Source organism: Prionailurus bengalensis, chromosome D1 (assembly GCF_016509475.1).
Source record: "Prionailurus bengalensis isolate Pbe53 chromosome D1, Fcat_Pben_1.1_paternal_pri, whole genome shotgun sequence".
Taxonomy (NCBI): domain Eukaryota; kingdom Metazoa; phylum Chordata; class Mammalia; order Carnivora; family Felidae; genus Prionailurus; species Prionailurus bengalensis.
This window is the reverse complement of record NC_057346.1, coordinates 109843654-109870631: the sequence shown is the minus strand read 5'-3', so window position 1 is coordinate 109870631 and position 26978 is coordinate 109843654. Positions and strand designations below refer to the sequence as shown.

At 56.5% G+C, this 26978-nt stretch overlaps 3 protein-coding genes and 1 non-coding gene across 14 annotated transcripts; 3 read left to right on the top strand and 1 right to left on the bottom strand.

Annotated features, from left to right (window-relative positions):
- The first annotated feature begins 507 nt into the window (after positions 1 to 507).
- SLC29A2 (solute carrier family 29 member 2) lies at positions 508 to 9002 on the top strand. Its single transcript, XM_043582612.1, has 12 exons — positions 508 to 1029; positions 1289 to 1370; positions 2874 to 3034; positions 3257 to 3396; positions 3786 to 3920; positions 4579 to 4676; positions 4887 to 4971; positions 5523 to 5659; positions 5924 to 6029; positions 6144 to 6229; positions 7004 to 7203; positions 7855 to 9002. The coding sequence occupies exons 1-12, from the start codon at positions 1001 to 1003 to the stop codon at positions 7964 to 7966; spliced, it is 1371 nt and encodes a 456-aa protein (XP_043438547.1). The 5' UTR covers positions 508 to 1000; the 3' UTR covers positions 7967 to 9002.
- A 7286-nt stretch (positions 9003 to 16288) lies between these two features.
- Positions 16289 to 16370, bottom strand: TRNAS-GCU. Its single transcript has one exon. It is a non-coding gene; the product is annotated as a tRNA-Ser (tRNA).
- Positions 16371 to 16800: 430 nt separating this feature from the next.
- On the top strand, positions 16801 to 19098 carry B4GAT1 (beta-1,4-glucuronyltransferase 1). The gene is made up of 2 exons (XM_043582611.1): positions 16801 to 17992; positions 18238 to 19098. Exons 1-2 carry the CDS (start codon positions 16937 to 16939, stop codon positions 18427 to 18429), a joined length of 1248 nt encoding a protein of 415 aa, XP_043438546.1. The 5' UTR covers positions 16801 to 16936; the 3' UTR covers positions 18430 to 19098.
- A 273-nt stretch (positions 19099 to 19371) lies between these two features.
- BRMS1 (BRMS1 transcriptional repressor and anoikis regulator) lies at positions 19372 to 26660 on the top strand. Of its 11 annotated transcripts, none has more exons than XM_043582609.1 (11): positions 19380 to 19501; positions 20896 to 21203; positions 22268 to 22413; positions 22488 to 22578; positions 22744 to 22871; positions 23037 to 23116; positions 23231 to 23294; positions 23877 to 23969; positions 25140 to 25204; positions 25658 to 25697; positions 26106 to 26660. In XM_043582609.1, exons 3-11 carry the CDS (start codon positions 22275 to 22277, stop codon positions 26111 to 26113), a joined length of 708 nt encoding a protein of 235 aa, XP_043438544.1. In that variant the 5' UTR covers positions 19380 to 19501; positions 20896 to 21203; positions 22268 to 22274; the 3' UTR covers positions 26114 to 26660. The 11 variants fall into 11 exon arrangements, with proteins under 11 accessions (XP_043438543.1, XP_043438544.1, XP_043438542.1 ...); XM_043582607.1 differs by having other exon boundaries at positions 23198 to 23294; XM_043582608.1 differs by lacking the exon at positions 20896 to 21203 and having other exon boundaries at positions 19372 to 19501; positions 23198 to 23294.
- The last annotated feature ends 318 nt before the right edge of the window (positions 26661 to 26978 follow it).

Sequence of the window (26978 nt, the reverse complement as noted above, 5' to 3'; positions counted from 1 at the left end):
AAAAGAGGTGGGAGGTAGGTGCATCTTCATAGGTTTGATGTGATGAGACCCGGGATCGCCGAAAGTTGTTCGTTTAGCGGCGGTGGTGGGAGGGCACCTCCGGGTCACCCTTTCCTCCTGAGCCTTTGCTTAACCCCTTGCTGCCCCGAACGCAGCTCCTCGGTCACCGGGAAGCCCGCCCGGATGCCCCGCTGGGCCCACGCCTCCGCAGTGCGCCCCCAAAGACACGGAGCTTCTCCGGGCACCCGCTTGGAGGAGAAGAGGCAGTCTGTCTGTCTGTCTGTCTTCCAGACCCGCCTGGGGACGCCTGGCCCTCTCCTTGGTCTCCCGAAGCACCCAGCTCCGCGCAGCCCTCCAGGACCGCTGGCGGCAGACGCTCAGGTTGCCCCCTGGGCGAGCCGGCTCCCCGGAGGGCTCGGCGTCACCCCGCGCGGCACGGCTCTGGCACCACCTCCGAGCTGGCGGAGGGGGAAGAAGCCGCACCAGGTCGGCTCCCCAGCTCCGGACGGAGGAGGGGCGGGGTACCTCCCCGACCGCAGAGGGGTGCATATCTGCATATTCAAACCGCAGAGGTCCGAGACGGGCGCCGGCGGAGAGGGGAGACAGCAGGGGACCTTCCCGGGGCAGCCGCCTCTAAGCCGCACGGGATGGCGAGGGTAGCCGTGCGTGCCGGGACCGCGAGGTCGGGCAGGGTCCCAGGCTGGAGTCCGGAGTCCCCGCCGGGGGGAGGTAGGGAGGGGTGGTGCGACCCTCTGTCCCCGCCCCGGGGGCGGAGCGAGGTTCGATCCTGCGGAGCTCGACACCCGCAGAAATCGTTCCAGGCCTTCCTCCCCAGCTCCCGCTTCGTCCCCGCCCCTTTCGGGGAGACTCGACCCCCTCCGCGCTCTGTCTACCGCCCGCAAGACACAGCCTCCCGGGTTTTCTGGCCCCCGGGCCCCGGCGTAGGTGCAGGTGCAGCACCCACCCTCCTTCCCACCCCGGCGCATCCCGCTGGGCGGCCATGGCGCGAGGAGACGCCCCACAGGACAGGCGAGTTGGGCGCTGGGTGGGGTGCGGACGAGGATCCGGGGGGCGGTGGGCAGCGCAGACCCGCTCCCTTCGGGCGCGCCAAGGCTCAAAGCGGACTGGATGGAACTACAATTCCCATCAGCCGCCTCCCTGGGCTGCCTGAGCCGGAGTGATGGGGGTTGTAGTCCGCTCTCCGGAGGGGGCGACCTGGGAGGCGTGGAGGGGGGGCGGCAGCCGAGGCGTCGCGTCCTAGGGGTGACCTTCTGACTGATCCCCACAGCTACCACCTGGTCGGGATCAGCTTCTTTATCCTGGGGCTGGGCACTCTCCTTCCCTGGAACTTCTTCATTACGGCCATCCCGGTGAGACTCGCGGCTGGAGTGCCAGCCCCATGGCCACAACCACCATCGCCTTGGACCAGAGGCGTGCCAGGCGCTTTCCACACCAGGCCACCTTTGACTCCTCCTTATGCCCGTTTGCACGTTTGTCCGCTGAAGCACCGAGCCTCAGAGAGGGCGAGTGCCCCTTTCACGGATAGGAAAGGCCAAGCTTTCAGAGATGCCCGGATCCTACAGGGGCAAGGCTACCAGCTCAGGGTGGGGGGTGGGGGGTGGGGGGCTCTGGAACTAGCAAAGAGCTACCCACCCACCACCCCTGTTTGTCGTTATTCCCTGGTTAAGTCATCCCTGGGCTAACCCACTCCGAAAGCGGATTATCCAAGCACGGCTTACATTCATTCATCCACCAGTTAGTAACGTGTACCTACTGTGAACCAGGCCCTGTTCTTGGCACTGGGGCTACAGGAGAAAACATAACAGAGGGAGCCTGCATCCTCATGGAGCTTACATTCTCTCAAGGGAAGGAAGAAATGTGGGGTTTGTGTTCTTTTTGGGACTGGGTTATTCATATACATTCAGCTCAACAACTTTCAGGATGTCTCTTCAGTGCCTGGCACTGTGCTGGGCCCCAGAGACTCAAAGATTAATCAGCCCCTGGTCTTGAGAGGGAGCTGGGTGCAAAGAGCTATTAATAATGTAACATGACACTCAGCATCCCAGGCTTGGAGTAAAATCCAGTAGGCCCCCGGAAGGGGGGGGCGGGGGAAGGGAGTGATTCCTTCTGCTTCACAGAAGAGGTGATTTGTAACTTGGGAGAAGGGTAGGCAAAGCATTGGTGTTTGGCCCGGGTGATGGGGGGGGGGGCGTGGGAGGAAAGGGAGAAGGCATTCCAGGTGGAGGTGACAGCGATGCAGCCTGTTCAGAGAAAGGCCAGAGCCTGGGGTACCTAAAGCTTACCAGCAGAGCACCAGATGCGGCACAAAAGAGAGGCTGGGCTCTGGTCCCGAAGGGCCCCAAATGCCATTCTAAAACCTCAGGGTTTTGCCCCCGCAGGGAGCCATGGGCAGTGGCGGGGGCAGGGGGGGGCGGGGAGGGAGGACGGATGGGGAGGTTAAGCAGACACTGGACGAGTATGTGTTCTAGAGAGAATGCAGTTGGTCAGCACCTAGGCCAGGGCCTGGCTTACAGTAGGCACTCAATGAATACTCAGCAATCTGGAAGCTGCTGCAGGAGTGGGGGATGAAGGCTGGAACCCGGGCACCGAAGATTCAGAGATGGAGCAAGGCCCAGGTTGGGGGTTCTTAGGGCTTGGACCCTGTCCCAGCCCTCTGCTGTTCAATTCAGTGCACATTCATCGAGCTCCCACTGTGTGCCAGGTGCTGGGATCCGTACAAGGACAAACAGACAGCTCCCGTGGACGTTAACTGAGCAATCCTAAGCATGGGAGGAGGCAGAGGGGGAAGGCTGGGGGGTTCCTCAGGGTAGGTTGGAGGGTGACCCTGTACCCCCTCCTCTGGCACCTGTCAGTACTTCCAGGGGCGGCTGGCAGGGGCCAACAACACCGCTGGGACCCTGGGCACCAACCACACAGGCCCTGCAGACACTTTCAACTTCAACAACTGGGTGACGCTGCTGTCCCAGCTGCCCCTGCTGCTCTTCACGCTCCTCAACTCCTTCCTGTACCAGTGGTGAGAGACCTTGCCCCTCGGGCTCCCCACCCTCTGTGGCCCCTCCCCCGCCCAGCTAAGGAAGCTCCATCTGGGCCCAGGTCAGAACTCCCATCCTTCCTCCACTCCCCCTGCATGTCCCCTCCAGGTCCCTCTGTCCAGCCCTGGCCTCAATCTCTTGCCCACCTCCCCCTGCCTGGCCTGGGCCCAGCTGATGTCCACTCTGCCCCTCCTTGTGAGCAGCATCCCTGAGACGGTGCGGATTCTGGGCAGCCTGCTGGCCATCCTGCTGCTTTTTGCCCTGACGGCAGTGTTGGTCAAGGTGGACATGAGCCCTGGGCCCTTCTTCTCCATCACCATGGCCTCTGTCTGGTTCATCAACTGTGAGCACCGCTGCCCCTCCCCACCTCCCCACCTCCCCACCCAGTCCACCCAGGGCTTTAGCCCAGCTCTTCTTTGTAAGTGAAAAGGGCCCCACATATCCAAGAAGGGAGGACAGCAGCCCTCCTATCTCTGATGAGAAACCAAGGCCCAGAGGGGAAGAAGAAACCACTTGTCCCAAACCCACAGTGACCTAAGATGAGGCCTCCTGGCCCCAGGCGCCTCAGACCTATGGCTACACCTGAGCAGAGGAAAGAATGGGGGCTGATACACCAGAGGGCCCAGAGTCTCACGCCTGCCCAACTTAGTCCAGAGTCTGCCAACACCTCCTCCGAGAAGCCTCCAAGGCCTGTCTAGTTGAGCGGCGGCCCCCACTCCTATCCCTCCACAGCCTTCTGTGCAGTTCTGCAGGGCAGCCTCTTCGGGCAGCTGGGCACCATGCCTTCCACCTACAGCACCCTCTTCCTCAGCGGCCAGGGCCTGGCTGGGATCTTCGCTGCTCTTGCCATGCTCATGGCCATGGCCAGTGAGTGGAACCGGGTGGCTGGAGGGCAGGGGTGGCTTCTGGGATCCTGGGAGCAGAGACAGTGTGCTAGGAGTGAGATGCCTTCGGTTCTGGTAAAGATGGAGGCGATGGGAAGCCGGGGGTTGGGTTTGGGGACAGGGAGTAGGGTTCTTGGGCTCTACAGTGAGAGAAGGGCCAGGTAAGGAATGGGTTACCGTAGGGCCAGGGCCAGGGTTCCTGAGGCTGATAGGGGTTTATGGCAGCAACCTGGGTTTGAGGGAAGCGGGGGGACAAGTTTGCGATTCAGATAAACTGGGTCCAAATCCTAGTTCCACTGCTCCCCAGCCAGGGACATTGGACAGGGCACTTCACCTGTGTCAGTTTTCCCATCTAAATGATTCTTACAGCTCTGTCCCAGCTCTGTCCCCAGATTGTAAGGTGTATGCAGTAATAATGAGCACGTAACAGGTGCTCAACAAAAATGACAAGTAGGGAGGAGTGACAGAAGCAAAGGGCGGGGCTGGGCTAGGCCCTGCACAGGTTCCTGAGTTTGTCAGTGAGCGGAGGCCTGGAGGTGAATCTGAGAAGTGCATGATGGGAAGTGGGACAGGAGGCTTCAGCCGCCGTGGGAGCCAGTGGGACCAGCCCCCTCCAGTCTGCAGCTGAGGTTTCTGCACAGGTGGCGTGGATGCCCAGACCTCCGCCCTGGGGTACTTCGTCACGCCCTGCGTGGGCATCTTCACGTCTATTGTGTGTTACCTGAGCCTGCCCCACCTGGTGAGCCTGGTATTGGGCTCAAGGCCCCACTTCAGAGCATCTCAGATACAGCTCTGAGTCTGAGGCCCTGAGAGGGGCCAGGGGAGGAGGAGGGGAGCTGATCCCCAAAGGAGTCAGCCCCTGGGGGACTCCAGCCTCTGAGTCGACAGGGTGGAGAGGGATCCGGACACCTCAGCCAAGCCAGGCAGGGCCAACGCTTTCCTTCTGCAGGAGTTCGCACGCTACTACCTAGCCAAGAAACCATTGCAGGCGCAAGGTCAGGAGCTGGAGACCAAAGCTGAGCTCCTCCAGTCTGGTGAGCTGGGGCCCCTGCTGGGGAAGTGGAAGACCCAGGGGAGGCTGAAGCTACCTCCACAGGGAAGGGTCTTTCCTCCGTCCCCATCTAGAGTCCTCCCCCTGGTAGCCTTGCGTGAGCAGACACAGAAGATCATGAAGGGAACTCAGTGGGAGTCAAGTCATCCCTGCTGCCTTTTGGGCATCGGTTTTCTCCTCTATAAAATGGGGGGACAGTAGAGCTCCAACATGCTCGTTCTGGCTCGAAATGCATTTGTTTGAACCCTGGTCTCACAACATCTAAGCTGTGTGACCTTAGGCCAGTCACTTAACCCCTCTGAGCCTCAGTCTCTTTATTTGCAAAGGAGTAGCAGTGAGATAATCCATCTAAGGTGCTTAACTCTGCCTGGCACATGCGTGTGCTTAATAATAGTAGCTTAGCATCTTTCCATAGTTAATTCTCCTTGCCTACATCCTGAGCTGGAGGAGGGTCACTTGTTTTGACTGCTGGGAATTGCCCTCCATCGAGCCTGGCTGTCACCGGCATGACCCTGCCCTCCCCTCTTGCCCCAGATGAGAAGAACAGTATTCCCAACAGCCCCCAGAAGGTAGCCCTGACTCTGGACCTTGACGCTGAGAAGGAGCCAGAGCTGGAGCCAGAGGAGATCCAGAAGCCAGGAAAACCTTCAGTTTTCATTGTCTTCCAAAAGGTTCGGCTTGGCCATGGCCCCCAACCACCATCCCTGGGGAAGAGAGAGCTGCTCTCTCCAGCCCTCTTTAAAGACCCTTAGAATGGAATGGGGCCTTAAGACTTGCGTCCACTTCAACGTATCAGGTTCATAGTGGGCCAGGAACACAGTTAGGCCAGGCCCCAGGTGTCCTGTGCCCTGACCGGCGCTTGGCGCTTGGGGGTTGGGGCTGCACGTTGGGCTCTAATCTGCCCCGCTGCTTACACCCCTGCCTCTGGCTCCCAGATCTGGCTGACGGCGCTGTGCCTTGTGTTGGTCTTCGCAGTCACCCTGTCTGTCTTCCCCGCTATCACAGCCATGGTGACCAGCTCCACCAGTCCTGGGAAGTGGAGTGAGTGTTGGGAAGCAGAACAGGGCAGGGCAGGGGAGAGGGAGGGAGGAGGAATGAAGGGGAGGAGGAGGGAAGAGGAAGGAGGGACCAGGATGAGCCCTCTTTCTCTCCCAGGTCAGTTCTTCAACCCTATCTGCTGCTTCCTGCTCTTTAACATCATGGACTGGGTGGGGCGGAGTCTGACCTCTTACTTCCTATGGGTGAGCATACCTGGGCTGGGGGGGCCCGATGGTTTCAGGAAGCAGTTGGAGATCAGAGGGTGTGAAAGAGCACAGAAAGGTGGTTTCCTAAAAGTCTGACCACTCTAGGTCTGGCAACAGAACAGCTGGCCCCAAGAGGTAGTGAGCACCTGGCCCCTGGAGGTATGCAAGCCAGGGCTTGGACTGTGAGCTCCTTGAAAACAGAAGGCACGTCCAAATGGCCTATGTTCCCCAGCATCCAGCCCAGAACCCAGCCCTCGGTCCTCAGGGAATGTTACACGGAGGTTCCCGTACCAAATGAGACGCTGGACAAGATTCTAGTGTTTGGACTGCTTTTAGCCAAGGTGCTCCTTCTTTAAATGAAATCTTCCAAGGAGATACAATAAATAAAGGAGATTGAAGAGGAGTTGCTCTGATCCAAGCTAGGATGGGGCCTGGATCCCCGGCTTCCAATCCCATTCAGCAACCCCATGTGCCCCGAAGGGGTCTGCGGAACCCCCAAGGGTACTTGGAGGAACCCGGCTTGAAAACCAAAGATGGTGTCTAAGGTCTCTTCCAGTTCTGCCACGGAGAGAGCCCAAGCTGGAGCTCGGAGGGGCAGAGGCGAGCCCCAGGCCAGTCCCTGATGGCTGGGTGGCCTTGGCCCAGCCCCTCACTCTCCGGAGGCCTGAGGGCCGGGTCCTCACCGGCTCACGTAGAGTCACAGGTCAGGGGAAGTGACAGTCTGTCCGGGGTGGGCTCCGGGCACCTCCCTCACCCCGGCTTCTGCCACAGCCGGATGAGGACAGCCGGCTGCTGCCCCTGCTCGTCTGCCTGCGTGTCCTATTCGTGCCTCTCTTCATGCTGTGCCACGTGCCCGAGAGGTCCCGGCTGCCCGTCCTCTTCCCGCAGGATGCCTACTTCATCACTTTCATGCTGCTCTTCGCGGTGTCCAACGGTTACCTGATGTCCCTTACCATGTGCCTGGCGCCCAGGTCTGGGGGTCGGGAGGGCGGGCCTGGGCGTGGGGAGGTGGCCTAGCTCTTCTTGAGGGGGACGGCCTGCAGGAGAGGGTCCGCTCTGCTTCCCGCCAGCCCAGCCCTGGCTGTCTCTAGGTGCCAGCCACCCTGTCAGGTCAGGCCTTCCCTGCCGAGCCGGCCCCGGGGCAGGAAGGGAGAGGAAGCCCCAGCCCGGGAGGTTCCTGCCAATAAAGTAGCCCAGGCACTGGTTCTAGGACCTCCTCTCTGGGCCTGTTTCCTCACTTGTGAAACAAATGGGTTGAACTATCATTCCTTAGGGCCCAGCTACACCCCCCAGATTCTCAGCTGAAGGGGAGCGGAGGTGTTGATCAAAAGTGGAGGGTTCACGGACTATTTACGCTAGGGACAACGGAGCTGAGAATCCAGAGAGAGGAAAAGTGACGGGGACAACCAGGCTGGGGATGTTTTGTCAGGAGGGAAGGCAGTGGAGTCTAGAGTCCTGTAATATTGGACTTGCAGGGCATGAGAGATGTCCCCGTCAGTGGTCTTGTTTTCCAGATCGGGAAACTGAAGTGAGGTGTCCTGTCGTAAGGGGGGCACAGGGCACTGGGGCTGGGTCCAGGATTGGCCCGATGTTTTCTAAGAGCCTACTCCCGTGTGTTCTAGGCAGGTGCTGCCACATGAGAGGGAGGTGGCCGGCACCCTGATGACCTTCTTCCTGGCCCTGGGGCTCTCCTGTGGAGCCGCCCTCTCCTTCCTCTTCAAGGCGTTGCTCTGAATGCTCCGTTCCGGGCTCGCCCACGGCTCTCTCTTCGCTGCCCCTTCGGAGCTGAGACCCCCGTGCAGGGGGAATGGCGAGCCGGGCCCAAGCCTCTGCTGGGCTGGTGCCCCTCGGTCTGGAAGTGCCACTTGGAAGTGGGTGCTGCTCTCCTTCCCGGGCTGGTGTCCATTTGGGGGCTGCGAGGAAGAATTCACCAGCGGTCATTCTAACCCCCCGCCCCCAGCAGTGGAGCTGAATCACAGAGACAGACTATTCAGAGGCACACAAGACCTCTCTGCACAGGTGCCGATCAGGGAAAGAGGGCCAAGGACCATGGCCCTTCCTCACCATCAAGAGTACATTTGTTAATCTCAAGACACGCACTTGCTGATCTGTGGCAACTGGAGGCCACCAGCGGGGTCTTGCCACAGGCGTGGCTGCTGGGGCCCAGCCCGGGGTGCAGAGGGGGAGTGGGGGCCAGCGCAGGGCAGGCCTGCCCCTCCCCAGGCGTCAGCAACTCCACGATCGGATGTCTCAGACCCCAGGGCAGAGGATGCCTGGGAGGCCGAGGGCAGCAGGGAGAAGGAACGGGCATTAGGGATCTGAAGGTACTCAAAGGACCATCTGGGCCTCACACAGTGTTTGCGTAGCCAACACTTACTGTCCCCGCTCCCCAGAGCCCGGCTGGGCCTGGGTCCCGGAGCTGCGGGCGGCTTACATGTGTGCACCCCACTTTACAATTTGCAAAGCTCTCCCACACCCATTCTCTTACGGAAGCCACATTGAGACACTTGGGGGAGCCAGGCAGGGACGGTGCTGTCCCTCTGTACAGGTGAGGAAACCGGATCTCGGGGGGAAATGACCTGGTCCGTGGCCGAGCCGGGACCCAGCCCCCACCTCTCTCCTCCCTATAGGTGCTGTTCTTCCTGCCCACCACTTGCTTCTCCTTCCCTCACGAGGCTCGAGGCAGGAGTCCTAAGCACTTGCTCCCCACTTTTTGCTGTTTTCCTTCCAAACCCACTCCTGGGTCTAATAACAACCTTCTTCATTTGTATCATCAATTCACGGAGTCTTTATTTCCAAAGCGCTTTGATAAGCTGGGTAGGGTAGGGCTAATTGTACCCATTTGACAGATGGGATGACTGAGGCCCGAGAGGGGCAGGGATTCGTGGGCATCCCTCTGCTGGGCCCTCTTGACCACATGATGTCCTGTGCTCCTGGGCAAAGCACCTGGCTGCACGGACAACTATTGCTTTCCCGAACCTCCACTGGTGTCCCCTGCCTCCCCAGGCCCTCCTTCTCAAAAATGGAGCCTCAGAGAGGCAGTCAGCCAATTTTCTAGAGGGACGGAAGAAAGGCTTGTTCCACCACACATCCGTACTACCTTGCCCAGCCCAGAGAAGAGCACGGGTTTTTGCTTTTAGAGCAAAAACCTTTCTGCCCACTTGCCCCTCCTGCCTTCCATGAACATTCCCTGAAGCAGCTATTATATACCAGGCGCTGAGCCAGCACAGGGCCCCTGCTCAGAGGTGAGATGACCGATATGACCTTGGCAGCTGAAATAAAGCCACAGGGGAGACCCCAAATGACCACTGTTCACTGTGCCAGGCCCTGGCTGGTCTGGTGACCCTGAAACAAAGGAGACACGGTCCCTGCTCCCAAGGCCAAGGAAGCAGAATGTAGCAGGTGATGGGGTCTGTGAGGGCCCTGCAGAAGCGTGTAGTGTAAGAGTCCAAAAAAGGATGCCTGGATTCCTCTTGGAAGTCAGGGTGGCAGCCCTGAGGCCTCAAGAGAAGAAAAATGAGTTTCCTGGGCTGAGGTGGGGGAGGGGCATCCCAGGCAGAGGTACCAGGGAGGGTGGAAGGCAGACACTGAACATTCAGGGGGCAGTGGGGACTTCTGGGGCGGGGGGTGGCACCTAGGATGTGAGAGAGGGCGAGGGGGGAGAGGGTAAGGATGAAGCAGTGGGTTGGGAACAAATGGTGAAAGGCCTTAGTGACGAGACCCGAATAGGGGGTTAGACAGAGGAGGAGAGATCCAGGAGAGAAGAGGGTGGTGGCCTCTTCAGAGGCCATTTAACTCAGCGGCTAAATGCACGTAAGCTGATCTAGCATTCTGGGGTCAAAGCCTGGCCCTTTCATGTGTAAGCAGTGAGCATCGGGACTTTCAGAAAGTCCTAGGGAGAGGCTGGGGCTGGAGTACAGACTGGATCCACCAGACGGTGGTTGTGGTCCTGGAGGTACCAGCACGGACCACCAGGTCTAGCCGTACCCTTGGACTGGGAAATGTCAGGACAGGACCACACACTTCCTGACCCCCTTCTCCTTCTCCACCTTCACAGACCGTTGTCTGTTGAACCCAACACCCAGAAAGAGGCCCAGAAAGAGGGCACTGAAAGAGGACACTCACCCCTCAGAGGTCCTTATGATGTCACAACCTTCCCATCCTCCTTCCCGGCAGACCCGGCCCAACTTGCCCATTAGATCAGTATGTAGCTGGCTTCCGATGCTGGAAACAAATGCTGGGACTGATGGGCTGCACCTGCTCCTTCCTCTCCTGATTCCAGTCCTCCGGGCACTGCCACCTCCCCAGCCGGACACGGCTCTGCCAGCAGGCCCAGATTCCCTCAGAAGCAGCCAGCTGCCATCAGCAAACGCTTGGAGGGAGCTCTATGTGGCAAGTACTGAGATAGGCCTGGTGGAGAGACACAAACATTTGAGAAACCGGTCCTTACTAGTTTCTTACCCTTTTATGCGCAAGAGGCCTCCTGGTTTGTGAATTGATTCCACTTTCCAATTAAAAGGCAGAGGCTGTTCGATGGACTAAAAATGATTTAGCCAGGGGCGCCTGGGTAGCTCAGTCAGCTAAGCGTCCGACTTCAGCTCAGGTCATGATCTTGTGGTTCATGAGTTCAAGCCCCGCATCAGGCTCTGTGCTGACAGCTCAGGGCCTGGAGCCTGATTCGGATTCTGTGTCTCTCTCTCTCAGCCCCTCCCCACTCCCCCCGCCCCCGCTCTCAAAAATAAACATTACAAAATGATTTAACCATATTGTGTCTACCAGAAACTCACTTTAGAGCAAAAAATACAAATAGGCTGAAAATGAAAGAATGGGGAAAGTTATTCCATGCAAATAGTAATCAAAAGGCAGCAAGGGTGAATATACTAATATCAGACAAAGTAGGCTTTACATCAAGAATTATTTAAGACACAAAGGAAGATGTCACATATTCATAAAAGGGTAAATCCATCAAGAAGGTATAATAATTATAAACATACACACCTAACAACAAAATCCTAAAGGAACATGGACAAATTTGAAGGAGAAATACGCACTTGTACGAGAATAGTTGGAGATGTCAGTGCCCCACTTTCAATGAAGCACAGAACAACCAGACAGAAGATCGACACAGGACCTGAGCACACCGTAAACTAGGGAGGCCAAACCGACACACACAGAACACTCACCTACAAACACCAGAATGGACCTCCTTCTCCCAGGATAGATCATAAATTAGGTCACCAAAGAAAACTGCAATACATTTTAAAAGATGGAAATCCTGCAAAGTATCATTTCCAATCACAATGGAATGAAACTAGAAATCAATAAACAAAAAGTAGACACTTCACAAATGTGTGCAAATTACACAACAGACTCTGAACTACTGGGTTAAAAAAGAAGTCAAAAGATATGGAGGCAGCCCAAGTATCCATCGATGGATGAATGGATAAAACAGATGTGAGGGGCGCCTGGGTGGCTCAGTCGGTTAAGCGTCCGACTTCGGCTCAGGTCGTGATCTCATGGCTCATGAGTTCGATCCCTGAGTCGGGCTCTGTGCTGACAGCTTAGAGCCTGGAGCCTGCTTCCGATTCTGTGTCTCCCTCTCTCTCTGCCCCTCCCCCCACTTGTGCTCTGTCTCTCTCAAAAATAAACATTTTTAAAAATAAAAAAAAAAGATGTGAGACACATACACACACAGTGGAATATTACTCAGCCATAAAAAAGAATAAGATCTTGCCATTTACAATTGAAGGCATTATACTAAGTGAAGTAAGTCTGACAGAGAAAAACAAATACCATATGATTTCACCCACTCATGTGGAATCTGAAAAACAAAACAAACAAAAAGCAGAAACAGACCCATAAATACAGAAAACAAACTGTTGGGGTGCCAGAGAAGGGGCTGGGAGGACGGGTGGAACAGGCAAAGGGTATGAACAGGTACAAACTTCCAGTTATAAAACAAAGAAGTCACAGAGATGAAAAGTAGCACACAGGGAATACAGTCAGTAATGTTGTTATAACGTTGTGTGGTGACAGGTGGGATGTGGTGAGCACTGAGGAGGATGTGGAACTGTAGAATCACTAGGTTGTATGCCTGGAACTAACATTACATTGTATGTCAACTATACTGCAATACTTTGGAAAAAAAAAAAAAGAATCTATACCATGTATACTATGTTCTACGATTAGCTTGCAATTGCTTTGCTGTAAAAAATAAAAGAACTACCTTGAAAATCCCCCATCAAAGGAAAGGAAAGGAAAGGAAAGGAAGGAAGAAGGGAGAAATCAAAAGACCAACTAGAAAATGCTTCGAGAGAAAAGAAAATGAAAACACAACACACTGGGGGCGCCTGGGTGGCGCAGTCGGTTAAGCGTCCGACTTCAGCCAGGTCATGATCTCGCGGTCTGTGAGTTCGAGCCCCGCGTCGGGCTCTGGGCTGATGGCTCGGAGCCTGGAGCCTGTTTCCGATTCTGTGTCTCCCTCTCTCTGACCCTCCCCTGTTCATGCTCTGTCTCTCTCTGTCCCAAAAATAAATAAACGTTAAAAAAAAAAAAAAAGAAAAAGAAAACACAACACACTGAAATTTATGGGATGCGGCCGGAGCAATGCTGAGAGGAAATCTATACCTGTAAATGCCTACATTAAAATGGAAGAAGGGGGTGTCTGACCAGCTCAGTGGGTGGAGTGTGAGGTTCTTGATATCCGGGTCCTGAAAAAAAAAGAAAGGTCTCAAATCACTGACCTAACTTTACACCTCAATGAGCTAGAAAAAGAAGAGCAAATTAAGCCCAGAGTTAACAGAAAGAAAGAGATGATAAATAATTAGGGTGGAGGGTAGAAAAACAACAGAGGAAATCAATGAAACAAAGTTGGTTCTTTGAAACAATCAACAAAATTGACAAAGTTTTGACTAGACTACCAAGAAAAAGAGAAAGTGGACCTTCAAACTGTTGAAATCAGAAAGGAAAGTGGGTCCATTACTATTGATCATCCAGAAATAAAAAGGATTTTAAGAGAATACTGTGTTGTACACCAACAAACAAGAAACCTAGATGAAATTAACGAATTCTAGAAACACACAAATTACCAAAACCGATTAAAGAAGAAATAGCAAGTCTGAACATACTTATAACAAGTAACAAGATTGAATCAGTAATCAGAAATGTACCAACAAAGAAAATTCCAGGACCGGATGACTTCACAGGCTAACTCTACCAATCATTTAAAGAATGAACAAACACCAATCCTCTCAAACCCTTCCAAAAAATACAAGAGCGGAGAAACACTTCTTAACTCATTCATTCTATGAGACCAGTACCACCCTGATGCCAAAGCCAGATAAAGACATCATAAGAAAACTTAATAACCAATATCCCTTATGAATATAGATGTAAAAATCTCAACAAAATGCTAGCAAACAGCACCCGTAGCTCATCAACGGGATTATATACCATGACCCAGCATGATCCCCTCCAGAATGCAAGGTGGTTCGACATAAAAAGACCACTTAACGTAATACACCACGTTAATAGAGGGAAGGGGGAAAAACACAAGATCATCTCAACTGATACAGAAAAAAAACATGTGACAAAACCCCACACCCTTTCAAGATAAAAGCACTCAACAAACAAGGAATAGACGGGAACTTCCTAAACCTGATGAAGAAAATTTATGAAAAATCCACACCTCATGTCATATTCAATGTTTAAAGACTGAAAGCCTCTCCCGAAGATCAGGGAAAAGCCCGCTTTTATCATTTCATCTTTTCAATGCTGCACTGGAAGCTCTAACTCCGGCAATTTGGCAAGAAAGAGAAATAAAAGGCATCCAAATTAGAAAGGAAGAAGCAAAACTATTCATATTCACAGATGATATAATACACACATATACAGAAAACAAAATTCTGAAAAATATACACAACACACACACACACACACACACACACCAACACACACACACACTTACAGCTAATGAATAAATTGAGGGGCGTCTGGGTGGCTCAGCCGTGCTGACAGCTCAGAGCCTGGAGTCTGCTTCAGATTCTGTGTCTCCCTCTCTCTCTGCCCCTCCCCTGCTTGTGCTCTCCCTCTCTCCCTCTTTCAAAAATCAACATTAAAAAAATAATTCAGCAAAATTAGAAGATTCAAGAGGAACACACAAAATTCAGTTGTATTTCTAGACATACGATTCTGACACCAATTCTGACGTGTGGGTTTTCCCCCCCCACCAAGCAATTCTCTGACACCAGCTGAGTGTCCTACAATGCAACTCAATTCTGACACCATCTACCTGGAAACAGCATCAGATCCCACAGCCGACTGGCTCAGCCCCACCAGACCGCCCGCCCTTCAGATGCCAGTTGGAAGTCCGGGTTGTCACCTGTGCTTCTGACCAACTGGCTGTCAATCAGAGGTTCCAGCAGCCCCTCCAGTGGATCTGATTAATTTGCTAGAGCAAATCACAGCCGTCGGAGAAATAGATCACTCGCTGGTTTACAGGTTTATTACAAAGGGATATATAAATCAGGAATGGCCAGAGGGAAGAGACGCAGAGAGTAAGGTACGTGGAAAGCAGACCCCTTATTAATGGTTTTCAACTCTGGTCTTTGACTCTCTCATGCTCTGCTCCATCACAGACAGTGTGTCTCCCCAGCCAGGCCTTTCCGCCCACAATAGCAGTCTGTAGGCCTTCCTCTGGATTTTCTATGTGGTTTTCCTTGATCTTGACGTCTCAGTGAGGCCCAGTCACTACTTTTCGGTCTCCCCTTATGCCAAGGCCACTGGGGGACACTTCAGAAGCTTCCTATTCACTCATTCAACAAACACAGATTGCTGCCTGCTACGTGGCTAGCATTGTAGCGCGGCGGGGGGGGGGGGGGGGGGTGGAAGGTACTGGGAGCAGATGCCTGGGCAGATCTTCAGTGGAGGTGGTATTATGTGAGCGCTGCAGGTGAAAGTCAAATGCTCAAAGGGCCAGGGTGAGTAGTGAAGGGGCAGGGTTGAGCCTCTAGCAAAGAGAAAACTATTTGCAAAAGGTGAGCTACTCTTACCTTCTGGTTGATTGTCACCCTGTGGAAATGCAGGCCTGGCCTGGAATTGCCAGATCTTTTGGAATTTAAAACAGAAGTTGGCAGTGGGGATTTTCCGTGAAATCTTCTGATTCACCAAGGTTAACAACTAACGCGATTCAAATGGTTGTTTTCAACACCGAGCAGGTCAAAAAAGACCCTAACAGCACCAAATCTGACGTCTGAGCCTTCGGTTTGCAAGGCTTGTGCTAAAGGGATCTGCACATTCATTTCTCCTCTCTCCCAGTACAGGTCACCGGTGAAAACCTTCAAAGATAGTACCTGTCGAGCGTCCTGCAAGGCCCTATCAGGGGTACCTAACACAGCCCCTGGTGTGGAGCAGGTGCTCAGTAGGTGTTACTGCTGGGGTTGCAGAATATAGGTCCCCTGGTCCTCTTCAATTCAACAGCCTTGGCTTCCTACTGCCTGTAGAGAGGAGGGCAAACCTTGTCCTGGCAACTGGAGGCCCTCCCTAGTCTGCCCCAAAGCTGCTTCCCCAAGATTCACAAAGCACGAATAGTTATTACATATCATGGATTTAGCAGTCGAAGTACCTGCCCTTCCCTTCAGCCTTTCCTCTTCTGAACAGTCCATGGATCAATTATTTCACAAACACGTATTAAGCGCCTTCTGTATACGTTAGCTACGGTTAGAATATTGTAGGTCTCCTGCTTAAACTGTGTTGGGGAGGAGGGGAGAGGTGTGTGGACACATGGTGTCCGCTCTGGGAGAATTGCTAGCGGGAGGGGAATCAGTGGGCTGAAAAGAGTAATAATTTAAGTGATCAAACTCACCACTTCCAAATGCCACTACTTTGGACACTACGGTGGCACCTCCCGAGGGGCCTAATTACTGCAGATGACATAGTGGTCACAAGTCTGGCATCAGCCAGAATTTCAATTCGGGTCTTCTGGGTGCCGCTGAACCTCTGGCCCCTTTCCTATAGGAAAGCAGAAAAGTACACCCCTCACGCCGTGTAAAACGCGACCGACGAGGATGGGATTCGAACCCACGCGTGCAAAGCACAATGGATTAGCAGTCCATCGCCTTAACCACTCGGCCACCTCGTCCCACGTAGGGCGCCTTGTTCCACACATCCTTATCTCCCATCTCTTCCGCACCTTCCGAGCCCCCAGCATCCATTCTTCAGTGTGGATCTCGCAGGAGCTGGCGGAGGGAGAGAAGGCGGAAAGAAAGGGGCTTTTTGTGTTCCTTCCCGCCCGCCGCAGCCGCGAACCCGCGCCATCCTTCGCCAAGCTGCAACCGAGCTCTGCCACGGTTTCCCTCCCTAAGGCGGGGGCGAGCGCGCCGGGGTTTCAGGACGCGCCTGGTCCAGGGGGTCGCGCACTGACCCGGAGGGAGGGGTGCATACCCCTGGGAACCCGGCAGGCGCGGCCGCGGGCACTTTCAGGGTTTGCAGAGCGCCGCGCGGCGGCGGATGCAGTAGCTCCTCCTCGCGCGCAGGGGGCGAGCTGGCGCACCCCGAGCCCCTCTCGGGAGGGGATGCTACGCCGGGCTCGGCTCGCCTCGGCTCGCTTCGGCTGCGCTCGGCAGGCTGCGGTAAATCCGGGCTTGCGGCGGCTGGCAAAGGCTGCGGCCCGGTGGTCCCTGCTGCGCGCTCGGAGCCCCGAGAGCCATGCAGATGTCCTACGCCATCCGGTGCGCCTTCTACCAGCTGCTTCTGGCCGCGCTAATGCTGGTGGCGATGCTGCAGCTGCTCTACCTGTCGCTGCTGTCCGGGCTGCACGGGCAGGAGGAGCAAGACCAGTATTTCGAGTTCTTTCCCCCGTCCCCGCGGTCCGTGGACCAGGTCAAGGCGCAGCTCCGTGCCGCTCTGGCCTCTGGAGGCGTCCTGGACGCCAGTGGCGACTACCGAGTCTACAGGGGCCTCCTGAAGACCACCATGGACCCCAATGATGTGATCCTGGCCACGCATGCCAGCGTAGACAACCTGCTGCACCTGTCGGGCCTGTTGGAGCGCTGGGAGGGCCCGCTCTCCGTGTCGGTGTTCGCGGCCACCAAGGAGGAGGCGCAGCTAGCCACGGTGCTGACCTACGCGCTGAGCAGCCACTGCCCTGATATGCGCGCCAGGGTGGCCATGCACCTTGTGTGCCCCTCGCGCTATGAGGCCGCTGTGCCCGATCCCCGGGAACCGGGGGAGTTTGCCCTGCTGCGGTCCTGCCAGGAGGTCTTTGACAAGCTAGCCAGGGTGGCCCAGCCCGGGATCAATTATGCGCTGGGCACCAACGTCTCCTACCCCAATAATCTGCTGAGGAATCTGGCCCGTGAGGGGGCCAACTATGCCCTGGTAATCGACGTGGACATGGTGCCCAGCGAGGGGCTATGGAGAGGCCTGAGGGAAATGTTGGACCAGAGCAAGCAGTGGGCGGGCACAGCGCTGGTGGTGCCCGCCTTTGAGATCCGCCGAGCACGCCGCATGCCCACGAACAAGAACGAGCTGTTGCAGCTCTATCAAGTAGGCGAGGTGCGGCCCTTCTATTATGGGCTGTGCACGCCCTGCCAGGCGCCCACCAACTACTCCCGCTGGGTCAACCTGCCGGAAGAGACCTTGCTGAGGCCTGCCTATGTGGTTCCCTGGCAGGACCCCTGGGAACCATTCTACGTGGCCGGAGGCAAGGTGCCCACTTTCGACGAGCGCTTTCGGCAGTACGGCTTCAATCGCATCAGCCAGGTGCCCAAAAGGGAGAGGGCAGGGGACAGGGGGTAGGAGGAATGGCGGGCTCTGGGAGCTGTGAGTAGTCCTGGATGGAAAAGAGCCAATGAGGAAGGACAGTCATAGTTCAGGAGGTGGCTGGATGGTGAGGAAGATCCAGGATGCCTCCAGAGGAGTGGGGATGCTGGAGAGAGGCTTTAGGGATGTCAGTCTTGGCCCTAGAAATGTCATCCAACTTCGCTGACCTGTCTCTCCCCCAACAGGCCTGTGAGCTGCACGTGGCAGGATTTGATTTCGAGGTGCTGAACGAAGGTTTCCTGGTTCATAAGGGCTTCAAGGAAGCTTTGAAGTTCCATCCCCAAAAGGAGGCCGAAAATCAGCACAATAAGATCCTTTACCGCCAGTTCAAACAGGAGTTGAAGGCCAAGTACCCCGACTCCCCTCGTCACTGCTGAGCCCTTCCCTCCCCTAGTCCGAGAAGTCTCAGCCTCTTCCCTCCTTAGGCCGTCCCTCAGGCCTGACAGGGGTAAGAAATGTCACTCCACTTTACGGTGGTAGCTGTGGTGTTGGAACACTGGACTTGAATATGGGGTGCTGGGATCAAGTCCTAGCTTTACCACTAACTAGCTGTGTGGCCTTGAGCAAATCCCATTTCCTCTCTGAGCCTCAGTTATCCCATCTGTAAAAAGGGAGGTGAAAAATACCTACCTCACAGAACTGTTGGGAGGCTCAGATGAGACGCTACATGTGAAAACATTCTGTAAGCTTCGTACAAATGTGAAGTATTATTAATATTATTACAGTATTATTGTTGTTATTATTATTAACAATCTTGGGTGGGTGGGCAGTAGGAGAGCAAAGAGTATGAACAGGGCAGAACTGGGAAGTCGGAGGACTTAACAAAATGAACTTTTTGGAAAGAAATCAGATGGAGGCGTTGGATTTACTTCTTAGCTTTCGGGCAGAAGCCTACACCTCCTGGTTCTTCCAGGCCTCCGCCTTCAGGAGCTCTGGAGAAAGGAAGAGTCTGCAGGTTCCGTGCCAGATCTGTACCCTCGAACAGGCTGGGCTGGGCTATTTGCCTACCGATGACCATATGTAAATTAAATGAGTGTTCACACCTACAGCTGGCTCCGTTACTCTCCCGAACCTGGCGTGCAGGGGGTGGGGTCGCCGGTGCTTCCCTTTCACGCGAGGGGCGGGGGGACCGGGGAAGGAGGTCGCTGCGGACCGAGGGGCGCGGACAGCGGGGCAAGAAAACCACGAGGGCCTTCTCCACCAGCCGTAGGCCTGCGCGAATTTCGGCCGGTTGCTATGGAGACCGGCCCCGCGGTATCCCAGCATGCCTCGCCCCCCAGCTGCCCAAATGTGAGCTCGGCGACGGGCGCCTCCTGATCGCGTACACGGAAGTGCGGCGGGCCCCGCCTCCCGGGGAAGAGGCAAGGGCGCGACGCTTCCGGGAGCCCGGCGGCCGCGGGCACCTCTTAGGGAGTTTCAGGCGTCAACCCGGAGGCCCCACTCGCCGCGGTGCGTAACGCTGCTCATGGCACCCGGTTCGGCCCCTCTGGCCAGTGGGTCGGAGCTAGCCCAGTCAGGGCGGAAGCGGGGACCTAACCGGCCGGACGCGTGCGGCGCCGCGGGGCCGCAGCTGGCCGCCGAAGAGCCAGTGATTGCCCCGCCCGCGGCGCCGGCGCAGACGGGAATGGAACCGGGCGGGAGGGTCCTGGCGCGCCGCGCCGCGCCGGGGCTGGGTTGGCTTCCTCGAGGGAGAAGAACCGGTCTTCTGTAGAGGCCTGCCCTCGAAATGCTTGCTCACTTTCTAAAAATATAAATTGAGTGTGCCCAGCGCCTTACAAGTTTCCTTTCCGTCCCTTTTCCCTTGCAATCTTTACAACACTCAGAATGGCGAGGGCGACCCTCTTTTTGCGCCAGGGTAAGGAGGGGAGGTTGTGATTAAATTGGCTCACTCGTTAGAATCGGAGACCGCTGGGGACAAAGTAAACGTATACATTTAACAATGAAGAGGGATTGCAAAATTTGGGAACTGCAGGAACTGGGGCTTGACAATGGGAAAGATGAGGCTGGTTTGGAGAACCGAGGGTTTTCAGGTCAGGTTCAGATCGTTTGTGAAATCATTGAGCAATGTGACTAAACCGTCCTGTGAGCCAGTTGTTTCACAGAACTGGAATTGGTGTCGAGGAAAGCGAACAGTACCTGGTGGGTTTGCTACCACTACTGGGCCCTGGGGCGACCAAGAAATAAATGCCTGCCCTGAAAGAGTGTGCTTTGTTTAATTTTATGTTTCTTTCTGAGAGAGAGAACGCGAGCGAGCTTGAGCGGGGGAGGGGCAGAGAGAGAGAGAGAGAGGGAGACAGAATCTGAAGCCGGTTCCAGGCTCTGAGCTCTCAGCATAGAGCTGGAAGAGGGGCTTGAACTCACCAACCGCCAGATCATGACCCGAGCCGAAGTCAGTCGCTCAACTGACTGGGCCACCCAGGCGCCCCAAGAGTGTGCTTTGTTCAGTTTGTATTCGCACACGCTCTAGCCGTGAAGCGAGTAAGTACTATGCCGGATGAATAAGGTACATGTGCATCCCTGCCCTGGTGAGGCTTACAGCCTGGTTGGGCAAACGTGAAAATGGGCAGGGAGGCTGCCCATTTTGTAAATAAATAGGGCTTCCCGGAGGGAGTGGTGTCTACATGCATGTAAAGGACTACAAAGCCATGCCCGGGGAAGTGGGAAGAACGTCACCAAATAGAAACCTCCAGTAGGCAGAGAGATTATCTGTTGAGAGGACTATTTAGTCTTCCTCGTAGGTGACCTCTTGGCAGCATTGTTACCGCTCCTTCCTCCTAAAATTCTTTCTCCCATGACTGAATTTTTCCTCTTCCGCCTCTTGCTAATTTCCTTCTCCTTTGCAGGGGTTTCATCATCTGTCCCTTTGGTGACCCTGGGAGTTCCATCATGGACCTCTTCTCCACACATTCTGCCCTGCTGGTTGCACCCTCTCCCAAGGCCTGAAGAACTCACTATATGCTGATGACCGTCACATCTCTGCAGGCCCAGACTTCTCTCTGAGGCTTACACTCCTCTGCCCCCCACCCTGCCCTTTCTCTCGTTTTGGGGTCTCTGTACATGCTATTCGCTCTGCTTGGAAAGTTCCCTCCCCAGCCATCCCAGCTCATCTGTCTGCAAGCCCTCCCTGCTGATGCAGCAAGGATCTTCCTCTGTAAGCCCTCACTGTTGGAGCAAGCTCCAGGTTCCAGTTACATGGCTCTGCCATATGCCCCCCTCCCCAGTCTTAACTCTTCTCACACCACAGTACAGTTCCACTTCTCTGCCTCTCTCCCAGGAACCTGTAAACTTGAGGTCTATCTCAAGTTGTTTATTTGCCTCGTTGAGCACAGCATCTGCCGTACTGTCTGACGGTACCCGGCGTATATTAGACCTTTAGTAAATATCAGATGAGTATCTAAAAGAAGGGATGATTAATGGTGTTCATTCTTGCTGAGAAGTCAACTAAGATAAGCACTAAAAAACACTGGCACTGGGCACAAGGAGGTTGTCGCTTAAGGCCACATGATTCGCCCCAGCCGAGGGCGATGCATAGAGAAATGGAATGGAACACCCTGGGGGATTCAAGAGTAGGAACAGCCAGAGCCTTGAAGAGTGTAGCTGTGAAGTGGGAGATGGGGAGCGGTTAAGTGGAATGGGGCAAGGTCTTGTGTTTCTGCTGTTTCTAAATGGGGGGGGGGTAGCACTGATCACGCCTGAAGTTTCATGGGAAGGAGCCATCAAGAGGGAGAGCTGCAGGAGCAGTGGAGATGGGGACGCTGTTAGCATGAGGCTCCAGAGGAAGCAGAAGGACGTGGGCTCTGACCCAGAGCACGGTGAGAGGACAAGAGGATTGCAGAATGTTCTCCAAAAGAAAAGTGAGGTCATTCCAGGCAGAGGGATCAGCAGGAAGGCGTGAAGAGGAGGAAGGAATGGTGTACTTAACGACTGACCCTTAGATAGTGGGGTGAGGAAAATGGACCAGTGCAGTCACAAGTTTGGGCCCAGTCCCAGAGGCAGTGGGGAACCCATCCTCGGTGTTTCCCATCTTCTGGACCATCCCCTTGGCCGGCATTCCGCAGACCGGGATCGCCAACAGTGTCCAAGGATGTGAGCGTTTCCACGGCTCCCAGGCTTCTGGGAGATGTGCAGACAGGGCTTGGTTCGGCTCCCGGCAGGGCCAGTCTCCTGCTTGGAACTAAGGGCAGTGGCGAGTGATGGCTCCCCTCCTTCTCCCAGAGCCCAGATGCCCGTGCAGCCTCCAGGCAAAGACACAGAAGAGATGGAAGCAGAGGGTGATTCAGCCGCTGAGATGAATGGGGAGGAGGAAGAGAGCGAGGAGGAACGGAGCGGCAGCCAGACTGAGTCAGAGGAGGAGAGCTCAGGTGAGCCCCCACGGCATACACCCCGGTGCCCACCCGCTCCTCCCCAGCCAGCCCTGACCGGCCTCTTGTCCCAGAGATGGACGATGAGGACTACGAGCGGCGTCGCGGCGAGTGCGTCAACGAGATGCTGGACCTGGAGAAGCAGTTCTCAGAGCTAAAGGAGAAGTGAGTGGAGGGCGCCCGGGGCTGGGTCTTCGGGGACCCGGGGTGAGGAGGCAGCGGGCCTGGTGCCGGGCAGGGGTGGCCGAGGGCCTCACGCGCGGGGCCTGCCACGGAGCAGGCGCTTGGCCTCGTGTTTGAGGGACAAACATGCTGCCTTTTGCCCCCCAGGTTGTTCAGGGAACGGCTGAGTCAGCTGAGGGTGCGGCTGGAGGAAGTGGGGGCTGAGAGAGCGCCTGAATACACAGAGCCTCTGGGGGGGCTGCAGCGGAGCCTCAAGATCCGCATTCAGGTGGCAGGTCTGCGGGCTGTCCTGTGCTCTGGACCCCCTCCCTCCTCCTCTGCCAGAGCCCATGGTTCCCTTCCTTTCTCATCCCTGCCCTGCCCAGCCCCGCTCCTGGCTCCCCATTTTGGAGCCCCGGGTCCCTGGCCAAGCGGGGCCTCCCATCTCCCTCCCCCTGCAGGGATCTACAAGGGCTTCTGCCTGGACGTGATCCGGAATAAGTACGAGTGTGAGCTGCAGGGAGCCAAGCAGCACCTGGAGGTGAATGGGGCTGGGCGCTGGGGGAGGCAAACGGAAGTGGCTGGGCCCTGCAGCCCTGCTGAGCGGCCCCACCCGTTCCAGAGTGAGAAGCTGCTGCTCTACGACACCCTGCAGGGGGAGCTGCAGGAGCGGATCCAGAGGCTGGAAGAGGACCGCCAGAGCCTGGACATCAGCTCTGGTGAGGCTGCCCTGGGCCCTGCTCTGTCCGTGCCCACCCCTTGGCGGGGCCTCCGCTGCCCTGCCCGCCCGAGGGGCGTGGAGGAGGACCTGCTTCTTGGGGTCACTGTGGGGACTAAGTGGAACCAGGCACAGAAAGGACCCGGCCCAGTGCCTGGTGTGGAGTGGAGGCTCACAAAGAATGGGTCTCCGTACCCTCCTCGGCCCCTGCTCTCTTTCCAGAACGGGAGGTGTCATTCTGACGCACCCGCCCATCCAAGAGCCACAGTCCCTTCTGCGTCCACAGCGCCTGTGTTCGTATGGGGTCCTAAAGAGGCCAGAATTGTCATTGTCCCACTGTCCCCTAAACAATTGAAGAAACCGGGCTCACCAAAGTGCAGCGACCTCTCTCCCTGGCCTGCACAGCTGTGCCATCTGGGCCTGAGCTCAGCTTCCAAGCCCCGGGCGAGGGTGCCCTCCACCGCCGCGGGAGGCAGAGGAGGGGTCAGGGACGGCCTGGCTCGCGTGAAAGGCCCAGGCTACAAGGGTAGGGTGCCCCGGGGGCTCTGGCGCCTCGCTCCTAACTCCGGGTCTGGGGGCACAGAGTGGTGGGATGACAGACTCCATGCCGGAAGCAGCGCAAAGACTTGGGATTCTCTGCCGCCCAGCAAGAGGAAGAAGGCGCCTCTCGTTTCTGGTATCCTTCCACCCACGAGCACCCAAACCGGGCAGGACGTCCAGACTGGGGGAGGGGGTGGAGGACACGGAGGACAGAGTCAGACTAGACGCATTTATGGTCATTTGGCCTCACGTAGCCCTGTCCAGGCAAGTCCAACCGTCAGGGAGTTTCTGTGGGGCCCTGGGTCTCTCCTGGGCTGTGTGGACCCTAGAGACACAGGGGCGTCCATTCAGTGACTCCCTATAACTTCTTTTGAGGCCCTTCTGGCTTTCCCACAACGTCCCATCCCGGACAGGTCCCAGACTGTCCCACCACCCCACCCACCCCCACTTCCACCCTCGGGATGCCTTGCTGCCCATCTCTGCCCCTCCGGTGTTTGTCTCACATGTTACCTCCTCTGTGAAGCCTCTCCTGGTTCCCCCCCCCCCCGCCGCCTCCCCAGTGGCTATGGCTTCTCTCTCCTCTGCACCCCCGTGGCCTAAACTGGGGGCACCCGCATCCCATATAGGAATAGTTGCCTGTCACCTTAGGCATGAGCCCTTTCAGCCCAGGGTCTGCTGAGCCTCTGTCCCTGCTGACGTCGTCCAGCACGGACTTGAATGGAATTCTCATGCCCTTGTCTCCACACCGGGTGTTTCCGCGGCCTCAGGTTCTCGGGGCGCTGGCTGCCTGGTGATGGCAGGCAGTCCAGGCAGGGAGGGAGGAGACAGGGCTGCTAGGCCTTGACGGGTGAATGGAGGTGAGGGCATGCAGATATCAGGTACAGAGGACAGAGCGGATGGTCCCCAGAGGGGAGCGTGAGACCAAGGGAGGGTCACCTCCACGATGGAAGAGACTGGAGTGTATGTGTAGAAGGGGCCGGATGAGGGGTCAGAACAGAAGGAGCAAGGTCCCTGAGTGGGTGGAATGGGTGTTGGACTGCTGACCTTTAAACTGGAGAGAGGAGGTGAGGGGGAGCCAAGGGTAGGTAGGGGTGTGGCTCCGTACCCCCCATAGGCCCCACCCCAAGAACCTGGGAACCAAGAGGTAGGAGGCGGAGCCTGCTTTCTAACTCTGGTCCTGAGCCCCTCCCCACTGTGGTGCCACCTCCCCCAAGTGTTGGAGCTCCCGGGCAGAGGGGCAGAGGGGCAGAGGCCTGTTGCCTACCCCCTCCACTGGGCTTCCTGCTTTCCTTGACCCCCGCTGCAGGTCCTTACATCGTGTACATGCTGCAGGAGATTGACATCCTGGAGGACTGGACGGCTATCAAAAAGGTGGGGCCGGCACCCCCTGCTTTGGTCTTGCAGGCTCACCACACGTGGGCTTCCTGAGGGCCTGAGAGCTCTGCTCGTCCCTCGGCACCTCCTGCCTTCAGCCCAGGTCCCCTGGCATCGCTGTCAGCTCACAGGCCCCCCTTTGCCTGAGGCTTCCCTGCAAGAGGGACCTTTTAGTCTGTGTCCGCCCCTTCCTCCCTCCAGGGCAGGTTTTGATGGGATAGGAGGAAGGGAGGGAGGGAAGGCGGGAAGGCAGCTGAGCTGGCCTGGCCTCTGACTGGGAGACCACATCACAGCCTTGCCTAGAAAGGGTCCTCCGCTCCCCACCCGTGTGGATGCAGCACTGACCCGGCAGCCTCCCCCCGCCCCCCCCCCCAGAGGCTGATGTGGAGGAGGGCACCTGCCAAGCTGGAGGCAGACTCTCAAGGGGGGCTCTTCTTCTCGCCCACCCAGGCTAGGGCGGCTGTGTCCCCTCAGAAGAGAAAAGCAGATGGTAAGAACCACAGGAGCTGCTCTGCCTCCTGCCGCCCCCCCTCCCCCAGCCCAGCCTCCTAGGAAGGAGCCCAGAAAGAGGCAGTGCTTGTGTCAGATCAGTGGCCCCAGTTAGAGCGGTCTGGGTCTGAGGGCACTTTGGGAGTTTGGGGAGCAGGAGCCAGGGTGGGGGTGGGGAAGCTCTAGGTCGATGGGGCTAGGGGATGGAGCCCCCCACAACCAGGACTGGTCAGGGAGGGCTGGAATGCTGAGCCCCAGCAGTGGGGTGGCCCTGGTGGGCCCATGGCCGTAGAGCTGCCCTGGGCCAGACCGAGGCTGCTCCTCCCAGCCCCCCACAGGCAATGGTGCTCCTCCCTTTTTGGTTCACCTTTTCACCTGTGGCGATTTTCCCCCTCCCGCCTTCCCTCAGGACCTTGACCCTGCTGTTCAGGGCCAAGGGGCCCCTCAGAGCAGCTGGCAGCAACCCCAGGATTTGCATTTTCCTGCTGTGGGAAGGCGGACTGACAAACCCCTCAGGGTCTAGCCAGACAGCTCCCTGGTGCTGCTGCTGGGCCTTCCTCTCCAGCCACCACTGGTCTGGACTCCTCTGCCCTCCTCGGAGGCCTGCACAGCTGTGGCCCAGAGCTGCCCTAGCCAGGCAAGACTGTCTCCTCCGTCCCCAGTGAGCCCGCCACCTTCCCCTCCCAAAGGTCAGCCTCCTCTGTGCCCTCCCAGACAAAGAAGATGTGGCTCATCTTAAGCCAAAGCAACATCCTCTCTGCTGACCTCGGACCAGTCACTGAGCCAGTGATCTGGGCCCCACTTCGTGGGATCTCTGACCCAGGAATTATATTTTGGGGGCCTGTCTCTCCTGGCTGTCGCTAGAGATGAGAAGGCTCCCCGAGTCTTCTCAAGGAGGTTCTTGGTATCTGTCTCCCAGATTTCAGGGACTGGAATTAAAACCTTTCCTGGGACTCTGCCATGACCTCTGTGTGTCTGATTTATGCCTTGCAAGGGAATCAGGGCTCTTATGGGGGGAGCCTGAGTCGGGCAGTCTCTTCTGAGGTCCCTGGTTCCTTCCTACAGCAGGAGCCTACCTGCTCTGAGTCGGGGTATAGAGAGGGTAAGGGGGTGGCTCTCCCACCATGCCCTCCAGGAGTGGGGGACCGGGCCCTGGATGACCAGGGGCTCGTGAGCAAAGCCCAAAGCAACATGTGGCACAGGCAGACCACGTGTTCTGGGGTGGAGAAGGGGACCGTGTGCTCTGTGCTTGGAGACTGGGTCATGCCTGCACCTGCCCCAG

Bases quoted from the DNA above. Each gene is read 5' to 3' on its own strand.
- SLC29A2 (XM_043582612.1), top strand. From the start codon at position 1,001: ATGGCGCGAGGAGACGCCCCACAGGACAG. The intron at 3,397-3,785 runs GTGAGCACCGCT...ATCCCTCCACAG, and splicing joins CTCTGTCTGGTTCATCAACT to CCTTCTGTGCAGTTCTGCAG. The intron at 6,230-7,003 runs GTGAGCATACCT...CTTCTGCCACAG, and splicing joins TGACCTCTTACTTCCTATGG to CCGGATGAGGACAGCCGGCT.
- B4GAT1 (XM_043582611.1), top strand. From the start codon at position 16,937: ATGCAGATGTCCTACGCCATCCGGTGCGCCTTCTACCAGCTGCTTCTG. The intron at 17,993-18,237 runs GTGCCCAAAAGG...CTCCCCCAACAG, and splicing joins GCTTCAATCGCATCAGCCAG to GCCTGTGAGCTGCACGTGGC.
- BRMS1 (XM_043582599.1), top strand. From the start codon at position 22,173: ATGTGCAGACAGGGCTTGGTTCGGCTCCCGGCAGGGCCAGTCTCCTGC. The intron at 22,579-22,743 runs GTGAGTGGAGGG...TTTGCCCCCCAG, and splicing joins TTCTCAGAGCTAAAGGAGAA to GTTGTTCAGGGAACGGCTGA. The intron at 22,872-23,036 runs GTCTGCGGGCTG...CTCCCCCTGCAG, and splicing joins GATCCGCATTCAGGTGGCAG to GGATCTACAAGGGCTTCTGC.